This window comes from Tursiops truncatus, chromosome 13 (assembly GCF_011762595.2).
Source record: "Tursiops truncatus isolate mTurTru1 chromosome 13, mTurTru1.mat.Y, whole genome shotgun sequence".
Lineage (NCBI taxonomy): Eukaryota > Metazoa > Chordata > Mammalia > Artiodactyla > Delphinidae > Tursiops > Tursiops truncatus.
The window spans coordinates 15,140,118-15,157,628 of NC_047046.1; the positions used below are offsets into that span (position 1 = coordinate 15,140,118).

The window sequence follows — 17,511 nt, forward strand, 5'->3', positions numbered from 1 at the left end:
TCCTCACTCTCTTCCTTCTCTCCCTCCTCCTCCTCCTCCGCTCTCTGTCTGGATGGGACATGCCATACCATTTGGTACCAGTGCTTCACAAGGCGGATGAGGCTCTTCAGCTTGGTTGGACGGTCCCTCAGGAAGGCTCGCTGCAGCTCCGTGAAGCAGGGGGAGAACTCGCCCTCTCTCCCCAGGGACTCGCACTCTTGGATAAGCTGGACGTAGACTTGAGGGTCAGGTCTGTACCCTTTGATCACCTGACCTGTTGGGAATTAATCCATAATGTGAAGATGTCAGCTTTTCTCTGAGTTTCTTTCAATCCCTCTGAGGAGACAAGCTCACTGACCATGGGGTGCAGTGGAAAGGTCAGTAGGCCCAGAGCCAGGAGGCCTGAGGACCATCCCCAGTCCTCGCCACTCCCATCTCCACTGCCGTCACCCCATCCAAGCCAGCATCATCTCTCACCTGGACACAGCAGAGATGGCAGCAGCCTCCTTCCTGGATCCTCCACAGCCCATTCTCTACCCAGCACCCACAGAGGCCTTTTAAAACCTGATCCTTCCACTTCTTGCTTCCCAGGACATCCGAATAAAATCCAAAGTCCTCGCAGTGGCCCAGGAGGTTTGGTGTGACCTGTCTCCTGCCACCTCTGCCGTCTCACCTCTTGCCTTGATCCCTTTGCTACTTACTCCCCCGGTTATTTCACTTCTTCAAATATGCCAAGCTCATTCCTGTCTCAGGGCCTTTGCACTTGCTGTTTCCTCTTCCTGGAGCCCCCAGATCTTCCCAGGTTTGGCTTCCTCTCATCCCTTGGGCCTCGGGTCAGCAGTCACCTCCCTTGTTGCCCTGTCTAAAAACTCCCTCTAAGCCCCATCATTCTCTTTTGAATCACCATATTTAGTTTTTGTCGCAACAAGTTATCCTTTCATTTATGGTATTTAAATTATTATTGTCAGGCTCCAGGAGAGAAGTTCCCTGTCTGTCTCATTTATGGCCATAGAACAGTGCCTTGCACATGGAAGGTACTCAGTGGAAATGAGCCTCAGAGATGTACTGCTTCCTGTCCCAATGTTCCTGCAGATTGTCTACAGATTCCAACCCTCAGATAAATTTGATGATATTCCCTTATGCTTTGGATAAAAGATGAAATTAACATATTGTGTTTACACCAGATATATGCTGCCTCAGTGTTTTGGGATTTATCTATTTTTTTAAATTGAAGTATAGTTGATTTACAATATTGTGTTAGTTTCAGGTGTCCAGCAAAGTGATTCAGTTACAAATATATAAGATATATTATAAGATATTGAATATAGTTCCCTATGCTATTCAGTAAAACCTCGCTGGTGATCTACTTTATATGTAGTAGTGTACATCTTTTGCTGCCTCATTTGTAGAAAGGTAAGATTCACACAATTTGCCATAAGTAGAACTAGTAAGCCTGGCAGGTATTGTATAAGAAATGTCTTGAGCTTCCCTGGTGGCGCAGTGGTTAAGAGTCTGCCTGCCGATGCAGGGGACAGGGTTCGTGTCCCGATCCGGGAAGATCCCACGTGCCGCGGAGCGGCTGGGCCCGTGAGCCATGGCCGCTGAGCCTGCGCGTCCGGAGCCTGTGCTGCGCAACGGGAGAGGCCACAACAGTAAGAGGCCCGCGTACTGCAAAAAAAAAAAAAAAAAAAAAAAAAAAAAAAAAAAAAAAGTCTTACCCCCAAATTGTACCAATTTGTTGTTTAATGTCACTGTGGTGGCTGAATACGACCCTAGTTATCTTGCTCTGAGAGAGATGCTAAGATCTCCTCCTCATGTTGAAGGCATGTTTATGTTTTAATAGACTCTTGAACTGAGGAAGATTTCTGCTCAGAAACATGAAAAAAAAAAAAAAAAAAAGAGGAAGAAGCCCTGACATAGGACAAAGGCTGAAACACCTTGTGACTGCTAACACAGGGCATCAAAGGCGGGCAGGACATCGAACTTTACCCGCTGGAGGAGCCGAGGGGACCTGAGCACGAAGCTGAGAGCACGGGGCTTCTTCCTTCACCGTTTCTGGACCTCAAACTCCACTTCAAATGTTTCCTTTCTTTGACAGGCTTCCAGCTGTCTCCTAATTTCCTTGATGGATCCTCTTCGGTGCTGAAGCTGTTCCCGAAAACTTGTGAGACTGGCGACGAAGACGACAAGGTCAGCATCTGATAGGCCCTTGAGGGTCGTGCCTTTGCCTGAGGAGCCACCCTAAAAAAGGTGGTGAGAATGAGAACTGACATTTATCACTGAGAAGAGGCTTCCTAAATAAAATGCTGAGAACAATCACTAACATTCTGAGTGCTAGCCACTGTTCTGAAGGCATTACCAGTCAACTCCTAGAATGCTCACAAGAACTCTATGATTTAGTTACTATTATTATCTGTTCTCATTTTCCAGATGGAGAAACAGATGCTGAGAGAGATTATGTATTGGCCCCATCACGCAGCTAGTAGGTGGCAGAGATGCAATTCACACCCTGGTTGCCTTTTTACAGGGTCTGTGTTCTTTACCCCCTGTTCTTTACGACCTTATATAATTAATACTGTAAACTGGCCCATGGCTTATTTTACTTGATCTGCAAGCCCTGCAAAGTACTGGGAATTATGGGTGATGAAACTGAGGCACAGAGAGGTTAAGTGACTCGCCCAAGATTTCACAGCAGCAGGTGCTATCTGCTTTCAAAACTTACACTCTTAACCAGCTCATGAATCTGCAGGAATGGTGTGTCCCCAGTTGATGATTAGCGGATTGTTGATACAGCTGGGCTTCAGTTTGTCTATCTCTGTAGTGGACGTGACATAGGTGGTTTATAAACTTGACCTGGGCATTTGTTAAAAACTTACAGGTGGAGGCCCTCACCCCAGAAGCTACTTTCACAAGCTGTGGTTATAGTTTTGGCATGGATAAATCAGAAACCACCAGCCCCAGAGACCTCAACCTTTTGCTCTCTGTCTCTGTGGAAACACTTGCTCATTCAGCCCCCTTCTCCCCAGCCAGGCAGTTCTGGACTCACCTTCACAACTTTGGACACCCGAACAGGGTCGGGGGCCCATCGGAAACACCTCTCCTTCACGAAACTGCAGATGATGTGGATGGCTTCATTGACCTGCGTGCGGAAATCCTTGTCTGGCAGGTGGCGGTCTTCGATGAACTTGTCCAGTTGGTTGGCTCGGGTCTTTCTAAACTTCTTCATGATGCTCAGGCAGGGACAGGAGAGCCAGAGGCAGCAGAGTTGGCTGCCAAAACCTGTTAGCTTCTACCTCTTCCGCTGCCTGGGTCTAGGAGGCTGTTAGTTTCATTTTCTCGAAAGGGTAGAGCTGTGCCCTGAGTCTGGACTGTCACTGGTTTCCTTTCTTTGAAAGGGAGGAGCCATAACCTTGTTCTTTGCCTTTAAGAAATCAAAAACCCCTTCGACCCTGTGTCTCCCAGCTCTTTCCCCTGCTCTCTGAGACTTACTCTGCCTTTATCCAGCCCCCTAGAACATCAGGCCTTTCTTCAGACTGTTCTGAAAATGTTGCTTTTCAACCCAGCTTAGTACCTCACCCAAGAGAAGTCATAAGTAAAAACTTTTGGGGGGGTTTCCTTTGTCTTTTTTTGTTACCTACAAAATTGGTTTATGGTCTCCTATGATCTTTACAGCAGTACCTGCATATTATAAAAAGAAACATGTCAGAAAAATCAGGGAGCATAAAGACCATCCAGGATCCTAAACTTTGAAGACTACATCTATAAACATTTTGGTGGAGATCTTTCCAGATATTTTTTTCTAGGCTAACGCACACACACATACACACAAACTCTAACCATGTGTCTATTTTTTGTTAAACGACATTGTCCTATACTTTTCCCCCTTTTGATTAATAGACTTTATTTCCTAAAGAAGTTTTGGGTTTAAAAAATAATTGAAGTACAGAGTTCACTTATGTCCTCTCTCCTTCCACCCATAGTTTCCCCTGTTATCAAATTTGGTGTGGTACATTTGTTGCAAGATGAATTGATATTGACATGTTATTATTAAATAAAGTTCAAAGTTTACTTTAGGGTTCACACTACGTTGTACATTTTATGGGTTTGCCAAATCATAATGTGTTGTCTCCACCAATTATGAAATCATTGCAGAATAGTCTCACCTGTTGCTCCACGATCTCTGAGATTAGATGTTTCTTCTCTTCTAATATATGCATTCAGTGCTAAAAATTCTCCTCTAAGCACTGCTTTCACTGTGTCTCTAAATTATTTTATTTTTTCTTTTCCTTGAGTGTAAAATATTTTTTCAATGTCTCTTGAGACTTTTAGACCCATGTGTGTGTTAGAAGTGTGTTATTTAATCTCCAAAGACGTTGGAATTTTCCAGATCTTTCTTTTCTTGATTTCTTGTTTAATTCCATTGTGGTAAAGAGCATACCTTGTATGCTATCTATGCTTTTGAATCTGTTAAGGTGCGTTCTATGGCCCAGATGGTAGTCTATCTCGGTGAATATCCCATGTGAGCTTGAAAAGAATGTGTATTCTGCTGTTGTTGGGTGAAGCAGTCAGTGCCAATTAGCTATCTTTTTGAATCACCCTTGTCTTAACCAGCTCATCAATTAATTGACACTCCCCACTCCTTCTGTATAACATATTGACTTAATGCCTAAGGCATGTGGAACCATGAAGGGGATGGGCATTCATCTATGTGACACTCTATACATACAGTTGGAATGTATGTTTATCAAAGATTCTGTTTGCTCCCAAATGCTTTTTGGGCAATCGTACTTGTTAATGAAATATATACTTTTGACAAAATATATGTAAACAAATCCGACATGAGTGCAAAAGCCATCTGTCCTTAGAAAACCAGCACTGAATTCTTTGTAAAGATGTAATAAAGCCTAGTACCATAAAACAGTGCAGAGAATTAGGTATGAGTGAGACAACTCTAAAAGAACTGAGGGCATAATTGGAAAAATCCAGAATTAGGCCCTCATGTCTTTGCAGGTGACTTTACGTTCTTGTTTTCTTTAAAGAAACAGGAACAGGAAATTATAGATTGCTCATTCTTGTGTGTTTTATGCAAAACACATAATGCAGGACTGCAGTCAGGGGATCTGCCCTCAACGAGGTCTAGGTCTTCTTTGAATGACTGGGAAATGAAGGCATTATTAGTGGGCCCGGGGGACCACAAACGATGTCCTGCCTATACAGTTGAAGACCCACAGGAGGAAGGGACTTGCTCAAGCTCACATATCGTCCCCATTTTCCAGATGAGGAAACTGAGACTCAGAGAGGTTAGGTTCCACAGCTAGTAAGTGACAGTCAGGATCTGAATGTTGCACTGAGTGGATTAAAAAGCTGGTGTGCTTTTCTGGTCAGGTGATTTCTACCACACCACATTGCCTCTTACACTATGTTTGGTTTCAGTGGGGAAAAAAAGAAAATTAGTCAAGTTAGGTGTACTGATATTTATGAAAACTTTCCTCATGTGTATTCATCTCAGCCTGTTAAGCATGTCCCACGCCGAGGGAAGGAGATCTACCATTTCAGAGGTGGAAATTAGGCTTCTTCTCAGCTGCCTATGACTGACTGGCGGTGGCTGCCAGGGGTAGACTGCTGTGTTGAGAAGAATGCAGATGCTGCTAGTGGGTTCTGTGGGAAAAATGCCATATTGATTAGTGATCCACCATGAGCACAGGGAAAGAGCGCAGCAAGTAGGGTTTCCTGCCATTCCGAAAGGCCTGTGTGGCCCTAGCTGGCACCCCTCTCCACTTAGTGGCAGCTGACTGAATCGTAGGTAAAATGATGGACTTTTAGGGCAGTGGTTTGCAAAGTCACGATAGAGGTGGGAAGCCCAAGCCATCAACCAGGAAATATTTTCAAATATACCTCTGGTCCCCGGGGTGTAGCAGAATCTGCAGGAAGGGGCGATGGTGGCAGGGAGAGCATGGGTAGTTTGAAAAATATATCTCCCCAGGTGATTCTAATATGCCAACTTCTGCCCCCAACAGTGAGAACCACCCTTCTGGGAGTGAGAAAAGGAAATTGCCTCAAACTTGGCATGGAAGAGAAATTTCCGTTGGATGGAATTGTCAGCTCCTTCTGAGAAGCAGCCAATCTTCCTGATGAGTTGCTTAAGCTCTTTTGATGTAAGCTGAAAATCTCACTTGTAGTGAGTTTAAAAATCCTTCTGGAAAGTTAGTTACTCACTAGCTCACTTTCAGGACTGTTGAGAATCTCAAGTAAGGGGTCATTTCTGAAAAGGCTCATCGCAGGATGGAAAGTGCTTCAATATAAGAGAGGTGTTTGGTGATCTGCCTTCTTATCATCAGTGCGTTAAGAGCATTGCACAGGGGATCCAACGATCTAGCTCCTTTCCTGGCACTGCAGCCATGAGATGTTGGATGTGCCCATTCCGTTCTCTGGGCTTTGGGTTATTCATCTGTCAGATAAGTGAGCTGACTGAACCAGGCTCTGGCTCAACTCTGTGGTCTCTTTCAGCCTTGAAATTATCTCATTCCATGACCACTAGGGAGTTTTCCCCAAGGTTGGGTTAGTCGGGAAAAGATGAGGATGCTGCCTTCTTATTGGGTGGACACCAGCAAAAAGCATTCTTCCAGGAGGGTGTGAGGTCAGTCAAGTTGGCTGGAGCCCACCTTTCCAAGATGATATCCATCAGAAAGCAAACTTCACGGGGGCAGGGACCGCATCTGCCTTGTTTACTGCTGTATCCCCAGTGGCTGGAACATGGTAGATGCTCATTAACTACTGACTATCCAGGTACGTCATGTGTGTTGGTGGGGAGAAAAAGCTTCCAGAAACCAGAGAGGAAAAACCCAGGCCATCAGTTTTCCTGGATATTCCTACTTTATTTTTGGCTACATCATCACAAAGAAAGGCGATGGGTGGTTCTGCATGCACCAGAGGGCGTGTGTGTGTATGTGTGTAGTGTGTATGTGTGTAGTGTGTGTGTGTGTGTGTGAGTGTGTATGTGTGTAGTGTGTGTGTGTGTGTAGTGTGTGTGTGTGTGTGTGTGTGTGTGTGTGTGTGTGTGTGTGTTCTAGCAGGAAGGTGCTTACATTTACCAGGGAGGGGGCGCGCCTGGACAGAGGCACTGTGAGCTAGCCGCATGCTGAGTCCAGCACCAATGCCAGCGTTAGGCCTGGGAGACACAGCCAGCATGCTTTCTCCTAAGGGCAAACCATGAACAGGAGGCGGGCTGAGAGTGGGCACTCCAAGGGGGCCACTGGAGAGAGAGGGTCAGGAGGGAAGATGGCAGCCAGGAAGCTGCTGGCCATCGTGGAGAAGGCGAAATACCTGGAGTCTAGAAAATGGTTATTCAAGGCAAGAAATCAATGACTTCCAATGACTTGTCAAGGGAGCTAGGGGTGGAGGGCCCAGAAATGGAAGGTTAAAAGATGTGTGTTTGGAGAAAGTGAGAGTTTTAGTGTCCCTCTGGCTACTTCTATAGATAATGGTGGGGTACTGGAGGGGGGGGGCAATTTTCATGAAGGAAGACTGACTGGAAATTGGGAAAAATCAAACCTTTCTCACAGGGCACTGAAGATGACCTAACCGTGAACCTTATAATGTTTGTCCTCGTTGCCTTTTCCTCCTTTGAAAAAAAAAATTTTTTTTCTTAATTTTTAGGAAGAAAGACTGAACAATTCATGATGGAACAAAAGCCTTTGGTGTCAGGATCTGTCACTCTCTAAAGTTTTATGTCCATGATGGTGTTTTGTTCTCCTGACACAATGAAGAGGGTGCAAGAGATAGAGAGACAGAGAGACCAGAGGCGATTCTGAGTGAGAGACAGGATGCAAGAGAGTCTGAGAGAGAGAGAGAGAGAGAGAGAGAGAGAGAGAGAGAGAGAGCGCGCGCGAGAGAGAGAGGGGTGGGGGTGGGGGTGGGGGTCATTTGTTCATTTAGCTAAGAGCAAAGGAAGGAGAAAGGCTAGGGGCTTTGGAGAGGCCTCCTGGAACCCAGACCTCTGGTTTAAGCACGTTCTGCGCCCACTTGGGGAGGCCAGGGGCTGAGAAAGCCCCTCTACGGGGTGTCTACACAGCTTGCAGGATGCTGCCATGCACCCAGGGCAGCGCCAGCAGCAGCCCAAGGCCCGAGGACACCCGGCTCTGCCAAGGGGAGAAGTGGGTGGTTGTAGAAGCTTAGACCTACATGGAAGTTCAGGGATTTGCCAGTTTCTCAGCATTTGCTGGTCAGGCTGATGAGAGGCGGCGAGGAGGCGAGGCTGTGTTAAGATACACTTTTCTGCTTTTGCTATTTTACCCCCTCAGAGAGGGAGAAAGGAGAAGGGGCAAGAGGTGGGAGTAGAGAGAAGAGGTGAGAGGGTGAGGAAGGGAGCGGTGAACGTGGCCTTGGGCTAAGGGAAGGGGAAAGAGGAGACGGGGGGAGGTGGGTGGTAGAGAATGGGAGCTCGTTTCTGCTAGGAAGCAAATAGGGGACATCCTGAAAGTGGGGGGGCTACCCAGTTCCTTTGGGTATTCTGCATGGTCACTTCTTGATGCACCTGGAGCCGGGAGGGTGTGTTCCTAGTCACCGGGGAGTTTAAACATGGGGGTCTGTTTTGTGGCAATTGGGGTGTATGATGTGAAGAGGTGGAGGGACCTGAGATGCTCTATTTCTGCCCAAATGCTTATCCTCACAGCCTTGTCTGGCTCTGCTGACAACTGAGGGTATAGGTGGATGTCGACATAGGAAACAAGTTGTGCGTGCGTGCGTGTGTGTGTGTGTGTGTGTGTGTGTGTGTGTGTGTTATGTGCGTGTGTCCAAGGCCAGGAGGGTCTAAAAACAGTCCTAAATGATGAAGAGCCTCTGTAATTTACCCAGGCTGAGAGGTTGTTAAATTAACAACCTCCTTGTGAAAAATCTCCCCATCCCCATCCCTATGGCTCCATCCTGGAGGGATCAGAGAGGGGCTGCATTCAGAGCCCGCATCGCAGTGTTGAGGAGAGGGGAGGTTTTTGGTGGCAATGTCCAAGGTGCAGGGGAGACTTCAAAGGCAGGCTCCAGGAGTGATGGGGTTGGGGGAGGCGTAGAGAAGAGAGACCAGAGTGCAACGGGCAGCTGGGACAGGCTGTGGGGTGACGGGGCATGGGCTGGGGCATGGAGGTGGGGACCTGGGCGCCATCCTAATCGCTTGACACGTGGTTCTCATTCTGTAGCTGGTGCCAGCGTTCTATCTTCTTGTCCTTGTTTTTCAGACACTCGTACCAGTGTTTTAAGCGCTCTCCCTTGGCTGAGATCCCCAGCTGGCAGCCTCCTGGAGGACAAGATGGGAAGATAGGGGCAGGCAGTCAGAGTGGAAGGATGCATGGGAATCTCATTCTGGACCCAAGTGTCTAGTTGGGGAAAAACTGCCACCAAGCAGTGACCCACCCCCGCTCCAGCCACTTGGGATCCATTCTCTCTGGAGGTTGTGGTTATGATGTTATTATTACTACTGGCTTTCTCTGCCTACAGACTACCTACTCAAGAACCTGCAATGGCTCCCTACTGTGGCATCAAGTCACAACTTCATTGTCTATTTTTAAAGACCTTCTTTAAGTCATCAATCCACTCACTGAAATTCTCTCTCACTACTTCTGGTACTCATCATCTATTTCCAGAGTCAGTTTCATCACCCTGCTCAATCCTGCCTGCACATCTTTGCTCTTGCTGTATCCGTTGTCTGGAATTCCCTCCCTACTCCACCTGTAATGACTCCTACTCCACCTCATTATTTGGAGGGGGACTGGGAACAGGAGAACCTTCATTCTGGACTTGCAAATAGATTAAGGAGACTTCCTTTGCACCCTATTTTCTCTTTTCCTTTTTCTTTTTTTTTTTTTTTGTGGTATGCGGGCCTCTCACTGTCGTGGCCTCTCCCCTTGCGGAGCACAGGCTCCGGATGCACAGGCTCAGCGGCCATGGCTCACGGGCCCAGCCGCTCCGCGGCATGTGGGATCTTCCCGGACCAGGGCATGAACCCGTGTCCCCTGCATTGGCAGGCGGACTCTCAACCACTGCGCCACCAGGGAAGCCCTACACCCTATTTTCTGCAGAGGCCACACGCTCCACTCTTCTGTAATTTAATTATTCTGCTGGAGGTGATTTGTTCAGCAAATAACCAATCGTGATCCAATCTTCCCAGCTTTGTAAGCCAAATTGGACCCAAGTGAGGACCATGGGTCCCGACTTAGCGTTTGGACAATGTAATTACCAAAGTAAAGCAGTGCCCTCAACCCTGTGCATCCCTGGGTAAGGCTCCCCCCTCCTGGGAGGATAGAGGATAGGGTTTTCCCCGGGAGCTGGGAGCACTCACCGATGTAATCATTGGACTTGCCAATGTCATAGTCCCAGACTGAGATGTCCAGTGACTTCTTCGCCAGGTCACTATGTTTGATGTCGTAGAAAAATTCCTAGATGCAGCAGAGGAAGACATGTGAGTGACAGGGTTCTCTGAGCCTTCGGCATCGGAAGCTAAGAGGCTGAGTCTTAGGGGTTCATGGACCAAGAGGAGGACCTTGTACTGGGTATCTGGAATCAAAGGGGCCTTTACCCCAGGCCTGAAGAACCCCTCTCAACTAACACTCCGTATAATAAAGCCCCCCAGACCCTATAATTCTCTTTTCAATGACACTGCTTGAAGTTGAGAAGACTGGTGGGGTGTTTCTAAGAGGGCTGGTCCTGGTCAAGTTTCCTTAAAGGCAGATAGCCATGAACTCAGTCCTTCCATTCTGATAGCTTCTGAAGTGGTTTTCCTCACTCTCCATTGTTCAGAGATTAAAGGTAGTTGAGGGTTAGGTGCCTATGTTTTCAGATAATCTGATTTTGTCAATAACTCTTCTGCCTAATCACAAAATTCATTCCTGTTCATCTTTAAAACGAACAAGGAAGCAAAAAAAAAAAAAAAAAAAAAAACCCACAAAAACCCATAACCAAAAACTTGTTATCTATCTACCCAAGAATGACCACTGTCAACATTCCCCATGTGTGACCATACTGGTGTCTGTTTTGAAAAATTAATATGAATTTTATACCATATGAAATATATGAATATTGTATTATAGAAATATAATATGAATATACTGTACTGTGGCTTCCTTTTTCCATTTTATAACATATGGTAAAAACCAACTTTGTATGTTAGCAGGTTTTTTTTCCTACATCACCACTTTATTTTTATTTTTAATTGTTTTTCTGCATCACCATTTTTATGGCTTTGTCTAAGAGCTGTGTGGCTGGACCTAACCTAGTGCTCAACATTTGAGTATTTAGATGCCTGACAAGTCAACAGTGTGAATACAGAGGAATAAGCACATTCAATGGGTATCTAGATAGCGGCTTTAGCAGGACTGGATGCACTGAGGATGGAGGGAGAGGGAGAGGGAGAGGGCAGTGGCAACTGGGTGGGTGGTAAAGGGGACAACTGCCCCTATTTATTTGCTCAAATATCAGTATTATATACTATTAGAGTTGGTAAAGACATTGGTAAAAGACATTAATTCATTCTCTCTCCAAATATAGTGTCTTCCCTATGACATTCCAAATCTATAGGCTTTTGTTTTAGGCTTGATTTCCTCCAATGATGAGGAACTCATTCCTTCTTTAGATAATTCAAGCTGATCTATGTAAGAAAAATTTTTTTTTTTTTTTGTGCTTTACAACTTTCTAGCAGGGAATTTGTTCCTCCCTCACATATAGGAACTATCCCAGAGCATGGCAAAAAATGGGGCAGCCTTACCTCATTAAATTCAGGATTCAACGTTTTCTTCTTAATTTGAGTCTTATGTTTGGCTTTCTTTCCCATATCTGGTTTCAGCCAGCTGAGAGGAGACATGAGAGGCTATTATGGATGAAGTTTAATGAATAAGAACAGCCTCTTAATGACCCCAAAGGTCCTCCCAGTGTCAGGAGAATAATGAACAGATCAGAAAGTTAATCAACATTAATAATGACCAATGTGCATCAGAGCATCTACTTGGTGCCAGGCATTACCTAAGCACCTTATGCATATTTAATCCTCAACAAACCCTAGATGGTACAACCACCCATTTACATATAAGGAAACTGAGCGTTCAGAGTGAAGTTGAGACATGTGCCTCTGGTCACACAGCTGGGGACTCAACCCAGCTGTTGCCTCTGGAGTCTGTGCTCTTAGCTAGGACTTTCTCCCAATGGATCATTGAGAACCTGGAAGACGGTGCCTGGGGCTTCACTACTGATTATCTCTTAAGCTGCCCCTAGGTCCTGGGGAGATGATGAGGATATGGACAAAAGGGAGAAGATGCAAATCTGATTACGATCAGTCTCCTGTTCAAAACTATTCCATGGCTCTCCTTTGACCTAAAGGTGAAGTTCAAAATCCTTAATGTGGCCTTAAGGCTCTACGTGGTTGGGTCCCTGCTCCTGTCCAGCCTGATCTTGTGCCACGTGCTTCACCCCACACCCCATTCACTCTCCTTTCCATCCCAGGGCCTTTGCACATACTATTTCTTCTGCCTAGAAGGCTCTTCCCCCAGTGTAGACACAATGCATGACACGTAGTAGGTGCTCAATCAACATTTTCTGGGCGAATAAATAAAATGGGCTAAAAACTCTTAAGAGTTAGGACAATTGGATTCTGATGCAAGCTGTCAGTAGCTGTGCAACTCTCAACATGAGTGTAATTTCGGCATGCCTCAGCGTCCCAATCTGTAAAGAAGGCAAACTTTTCTTTCTCACTCACAGAACTGCTTTTGAGGATAATCTGAAAGAAGAGATACAAAAGGGGATTTGAAAGGTACCAGATGCTGAACAAAAATAAAGGGCAATTCTGACTTTAAAAAACTTTGTTGGATCTTAAGTTGGTTAATGATCTCCTGTTTTCTTTTTTACAATGCCCACCAGGGCAGCTGATTCACTGGTGACCACTGCAACTCTACTTCTTCTGGAGGGTTGGGTAGATGGGAGAAGGGGTGGTGGGGAGAGTTATTTAAGAAAAACAATTTGCATGTGTCTGGGATTCAGTGGAGTACAGGACAGGAGCCCAGGAGCTAATGTTCTCTATTGGACCATGTGGGAAAATTAGAAAATTACACAAAATTACTCCTAGAAATCAAACGCGTTCCAGACATGTGTGTTCTTTTGTTAACTAAAATCCTCTTTCAAAGAAAATCTGGAGCAAAGTCCACTGTGGCCTGATTTGTAGCCATGACCTTAAGGGAAGCATTGATTTCTATTGTCAGAGGCAGTGCGGATGGGGGAAGGAGTGTCTCCCAGGTTGGAGAGATCATTAATAAACACTCTTTGCCATGAGTAAGATAGTGATAGTAATTATTTATACAATAATGGCAGGTATTTGTTGAGCACCGACTCCATGAAAATGTATCTCCCAGGTCTCCAACTGCAGGGGGAGACTGACAAGCTGCTGGGCTCTGAATTCACCACTATGTTTTCATGTGGCCATGCTCCCCACAGGCTACTCTCAGCAAGTACCTGAGCCAGCAGCGACAGTAGGCAGCCCCATTTCTGGGAGATGCGGGGCTCCTCTAATGGGCGACTGCGCTCAAGGATTCCGCACCACAATGGTTGAAACTTAACAGAACTGCACTGCAGTCTAAGACTCTTCCTGCCCAACCATCCCCCCACTACCCCCCAGGAAGCAGACGTGCACCAGGCCTGTTGTCTCTATGGTCCTCCTCCAGCTCTCTCTCAATTTTCCTTCCCAGGCACTTTCCCCAGCAAATCTCTTAGCATCTCATCTAGTCTTGGTGTCTGCTTCTTGGAGGACAGGACCAAATGACCAATACTACTCTTCCCATTTCATAGATGAGGACATAGAGGCCCAGAGATGTTAAGGCATGAGCCCAAGGTCACACAGCTGGAGAATATTGAAGACTATTGGATCTGGGATTCAAACCCGGGCAGTCTGGATCCAGAGCTCAGGCTCTCAACAACAACCACATAAACACACATTTTACTGCCACAAGCAAGGCAGAATTCTATTCAGAGTAGCTAAATGTTTCTGTACCAGGCGTAATTTTATTCCTTTTATATGGTATCTCATTTGAGCCTTATGGCCACTCTTGGAAATAAGTGAACTTGTTTTTTCCACTTTACCAATGAAGAATCTGAGGCTCAGAGACATCACATAACTTGCTTACAGTTACATAGCTGGTAGCTGGCAGAGATGGGAGGTGCATCCCATGTCTGATTCAATGGCGGCTTGGAGAATGTGCCTGAAGGACCTCCAACTACAGGGAACATAAATGACCAAGGCCCCAGCTGCCGCGCTTGGAAATCCATGCCATGTTTGTGCCAAGCCACACTCCCAGCTGACTACCGAACATGGCAGGGATACCTATGGCAGGCCTACTCCTAGGAGACATGGGCCTCATGTGATGGCCAATTTTGGCTTGAGGACTTCCTGATGGCTTTGCTGAACTTGCATCTGGGATGCTTCCACCCATCCCTCCCTCCCTTGTCCCCTCACTTAGGGTCAGACTCGAATGGCCGTCTAACTGCTGTCCCATTTCCCCTGACTCTCCCCCTACTTTCCCTCACACAGGCATTTCTCCTCTGTTTAATCCCCTCTTGGCATCTTCTCAGAGGACCCAGAACACAAAGTCTCTCTTATTCCCCATGACTGAGATAACTGGAATAACCCCAAAGCCTAAGGTCTTTTCTTTGAGCATTTCCAGACTGAATCCAGAAAAAGTCAGGTTGCTTCTTTGGTGGTGGGGCACTGGACTCTGGAGGGATGTGTTGCTGATTCCCAGGTGCTACAAATGGGATTACTGTAACCTTGCTGACCACCCCTCTCCCACAGGAGGAGAGCCACAAAACTTCTCACATGGGTGGGTGACACACCAGGCTGACTGAGACTCCAGACTCACACTCACCGGTTCTGGGCATCCGTCTCACTGTGTGACCGTGGGCAGGTTCTTTGCCCTCTCTGGGCCTCAATGTACAATGATCTTGGGGAAGCTCTCTGGTTCTCTCTTTGCAAGGATCTAGGACCCCCCTCTGGGGCCCATTTATAGTCCCCAGACATTGACTCACAGCTTGACGAATGGATCTGAGTAGCCATTGGCGTCCATGGCCGCCAGGTGCACGCAGCGTATGATGCCCACAATGAGGCCTCCCTGCTGTGTGCTGTACATGAGGGACACCAGGATCTTGCCGCGTTCCTCTGTGTCACCAATACGCTCCACCTGCTGCAGTAGGAGAAGAGGGTGTGTGGGCCTAGGAGGGAAGGGGTCTGGGCAACGTGGATGGCGATCATTAAAGAGAGAGTCTGTGGAAAGTAGGAGGAGGTGGGCCAGTGCTAGTGCAATCAGCACTACAGACAGAAGACACCCCAGACTCCAGGGAGGAGCAAATGATGAAAGCCACGGGGCCCAGTCCTAGGCACATGGGGGCCAATGGCTTTACTCTTAGACACGGACTGACCCTGACTCTGATCATAGGCTGAGCTTGACCCTGATTCCAACGTGACTCAGCTCAGACTCCCCCCATCCACCCAGTTTTCTCAAAAGTGCAGTTCTTGGGGCCGAGGGCATGGTTGTGAAGCCAAACTCCAGCCTCTGCCAGACACACAGCTCAGAGAACCTGCCCTACATCCCCATGGAGGGAGCGTGGCATTGCTCGAGTGCAGCAGAACTGCCAGCAGAGCTTCTGCCAAGGTCAAGGGTGTTTCTCGGTTATGAGAGGATGGGGCTTCCCCCACCTTGGGGGCTCCAGGTGTGAAAAGCATGCTCCTGGTCTCATGTTCTAATGCCTTGGGCAAGGGCACCTCTCATGGTGAACCAACAGGCAGGTGGTTTGGGGTAAAAGAGTGGGAAAGGGGCCAGGGAGGGAGAGAAAAGGGAGATGCCAGACCCCGACTGTGGCTTCAACACCCACTCAGCGCTCACCTCCTCCTCATAAAGGGCCATGCCTCGGGCTGACCCGGTGGTTCCAGCACGCTTCATCTTGAGGAAGGAGACAGAAAGGAAAAATAACATTGTCAATGGGGCTCATCTCCCTACACAAGAAAAACCAGAAACACCTTCTCCCCTCCACTGGCATCCAGAGCCATGAGGATGGGTTCTCCAAGCTTCTGTGGCCCTCCAGCTTTCCCCCATTCAGCTAAAATGTATATAACATTAACCATTTGAGAGACCATGTTAATGCACAACAGCCTATTGACGTAGGTTGTATTACTATCCCCATTTTACAGATGATGACACTGAGGGTCACAGTGGTTAAACCACTTGCCACAACCAATAAGTGGCAAAGTAGCCCATACACAAAACAGATAAGATTTTGTCTGCTCTGGATGAAGTGGCACAGGGGCCACCAGGTGCTTCTTCCCCCATGGCTCCTAAGGCCTTTTGCAGGATTCTAAGGCTCTGGGGAACACAATGTGAAAAGCACTGGTTAAATCCAACCTCTCCACTTTAGAAATGAGGAAAACTGAAGTCCAGAGGAGAGGGGTCAGAGCTTATGAGGTCCCTGTCCTTAGTGGGGCATAAGAGGGGAGTTGGTGGTGGGAGGTTTAAGAGCAAAGGAGATGATCAGCAGGGTTGTGGGGCCAGTGCGGGCCTGTCCTGCCACCTCTGTGCCTCTGAGGCTGGCTGCGTCCATCACAGTGAGATGGCAGACCCAGGAGCTGACCAACTGGACTCACTGAGTGACGGACGGATGACAAAGCCTGAAGAGCCAACTGTTACCAGGCAAAGACCCAGAGGAAAGGCTTCATTCCTAGGCACATCTAATGATTTATTGGGAGCCTGGCATTCGGTGTAAATTCTTCCTTGCAATTCTCCCTGTTGTGTCTTCCTTTGTCTGTGCTATAAAATATGGTGCAGCACACAGATAGTCCATCCTCAGGCTGGCCATCTGGTGGGAGGATGCTGCAGGAGTCCCCCTCCCACCCCCCACGGCTTCCCGATGGGGCGCTGGCCCACTGCCCAGGGGGAGCAGGCACGCAGGTCATTGCAAGAAAGCTGGGCTCTGGCTGGTGCCTGAGAACACGGTCCCTGACTTGCGGTATGACCTTGGCAACTCGCTCCTCTTTTTGGGCCCCAGGTGGCTCAGATGTAAAAAAGGGTAGGTTGGATTATGTCTAAAAATACAGATTGCTAGGTCTCACCCTATCTTGCTAAGTCAGAATATCCAGGGAGATCCCCCACAGAATCTATTTTGTAAACTCTGGTTTTAAAATCTCTAGTTGATTCTGAGGTGTAGCCCAATTGGACAACCTCGATTTGGTTCTTGTTCTTTCTCAAAAGGTGAGTATCACATCTAACAATAACAGTTTTAATGCTTTACATGTACTTTTACATTAATCCTTAAAAGACCCTATGAGGTTGGTACTATATTATCCCATTTTACAGATAAGAAAACTGAGGCACAGATAGGTTAAGTCATTTGACTCAAGTTATACTATAAGTGGCAGAAACTGGGACTCAATCCCAGTCTGGCTCCAGAGCCCATGCTCTTACGTGCCATGGTATCCTGCCTCCTGTGTATCTCTATGATTCTTTATGACTTCTTGACTGA

The 17,511-nt window shown here is 47.1% G+C and overlaps 2 protein-coding genes across 12 annotated transcripts in view; both read right to left on the bottom strand.

Annotated features, from left to right (window-relative positions):
• The window catches only part of LOC101320304 (2'-5'-oligoadenylate synthase 3), a 36,551-nt gene extending 33,308 nt beyond the window's left edge, over nt 1-3,243 (bottom strand). The window contains 4 exon segments of the mRNA XM_073790881.1: nt 69-253; nt 457-675; nt 1,932-2,220; nt 3,026-3,243. Of these exon segments, the coding sequence (XP_073646982.1) occupies nt 69-253; nt 457-675; nt 1,932-2,220; nt 3,026-3,205 (873 nt within the window). The 5' untranslated portion in view covers nt 3,206-3,243.
• Nucleotides 3,244-7,919: 4,676 nt separating this feature from the next.
• RPH3A (rabphilin 3A) overlaps nt 7,920-17,511 on the bottom strand; it is a 285,353-nt gene continuing 275,761 nt past the window's right edge. For all 11 annotated transcript variants that reach the window (XM_073790165.1, XM_073790168.1, XM_073790159.1 and 8 more), the window contains 5 exons: nt 15,882-15,938; nt 15,028-15,182; nt 11,729-11,810; nt 10,307-10,403; nt 7,920-9,265 (listed from right to left, as the gene is read on the bottom strand). In XM_073790165.1, coding sequence (XP_073646266.1) covers nt 9,135-9,265; nt 10,307-10,403; nt 11,729-11,810; nt 15,028-15,182; nt 15,882-15,938 — 522 coding nt within the window. In that variant the 3' untranslated portion in view covers nt 7,920-9,134. The remainder of the gene's footprint in view (nt 9,266-10,306; nt 10,404-11,728; nt 11,811-15,027; nt 15,183-15,881; nt 15,939-17,511) is intronic.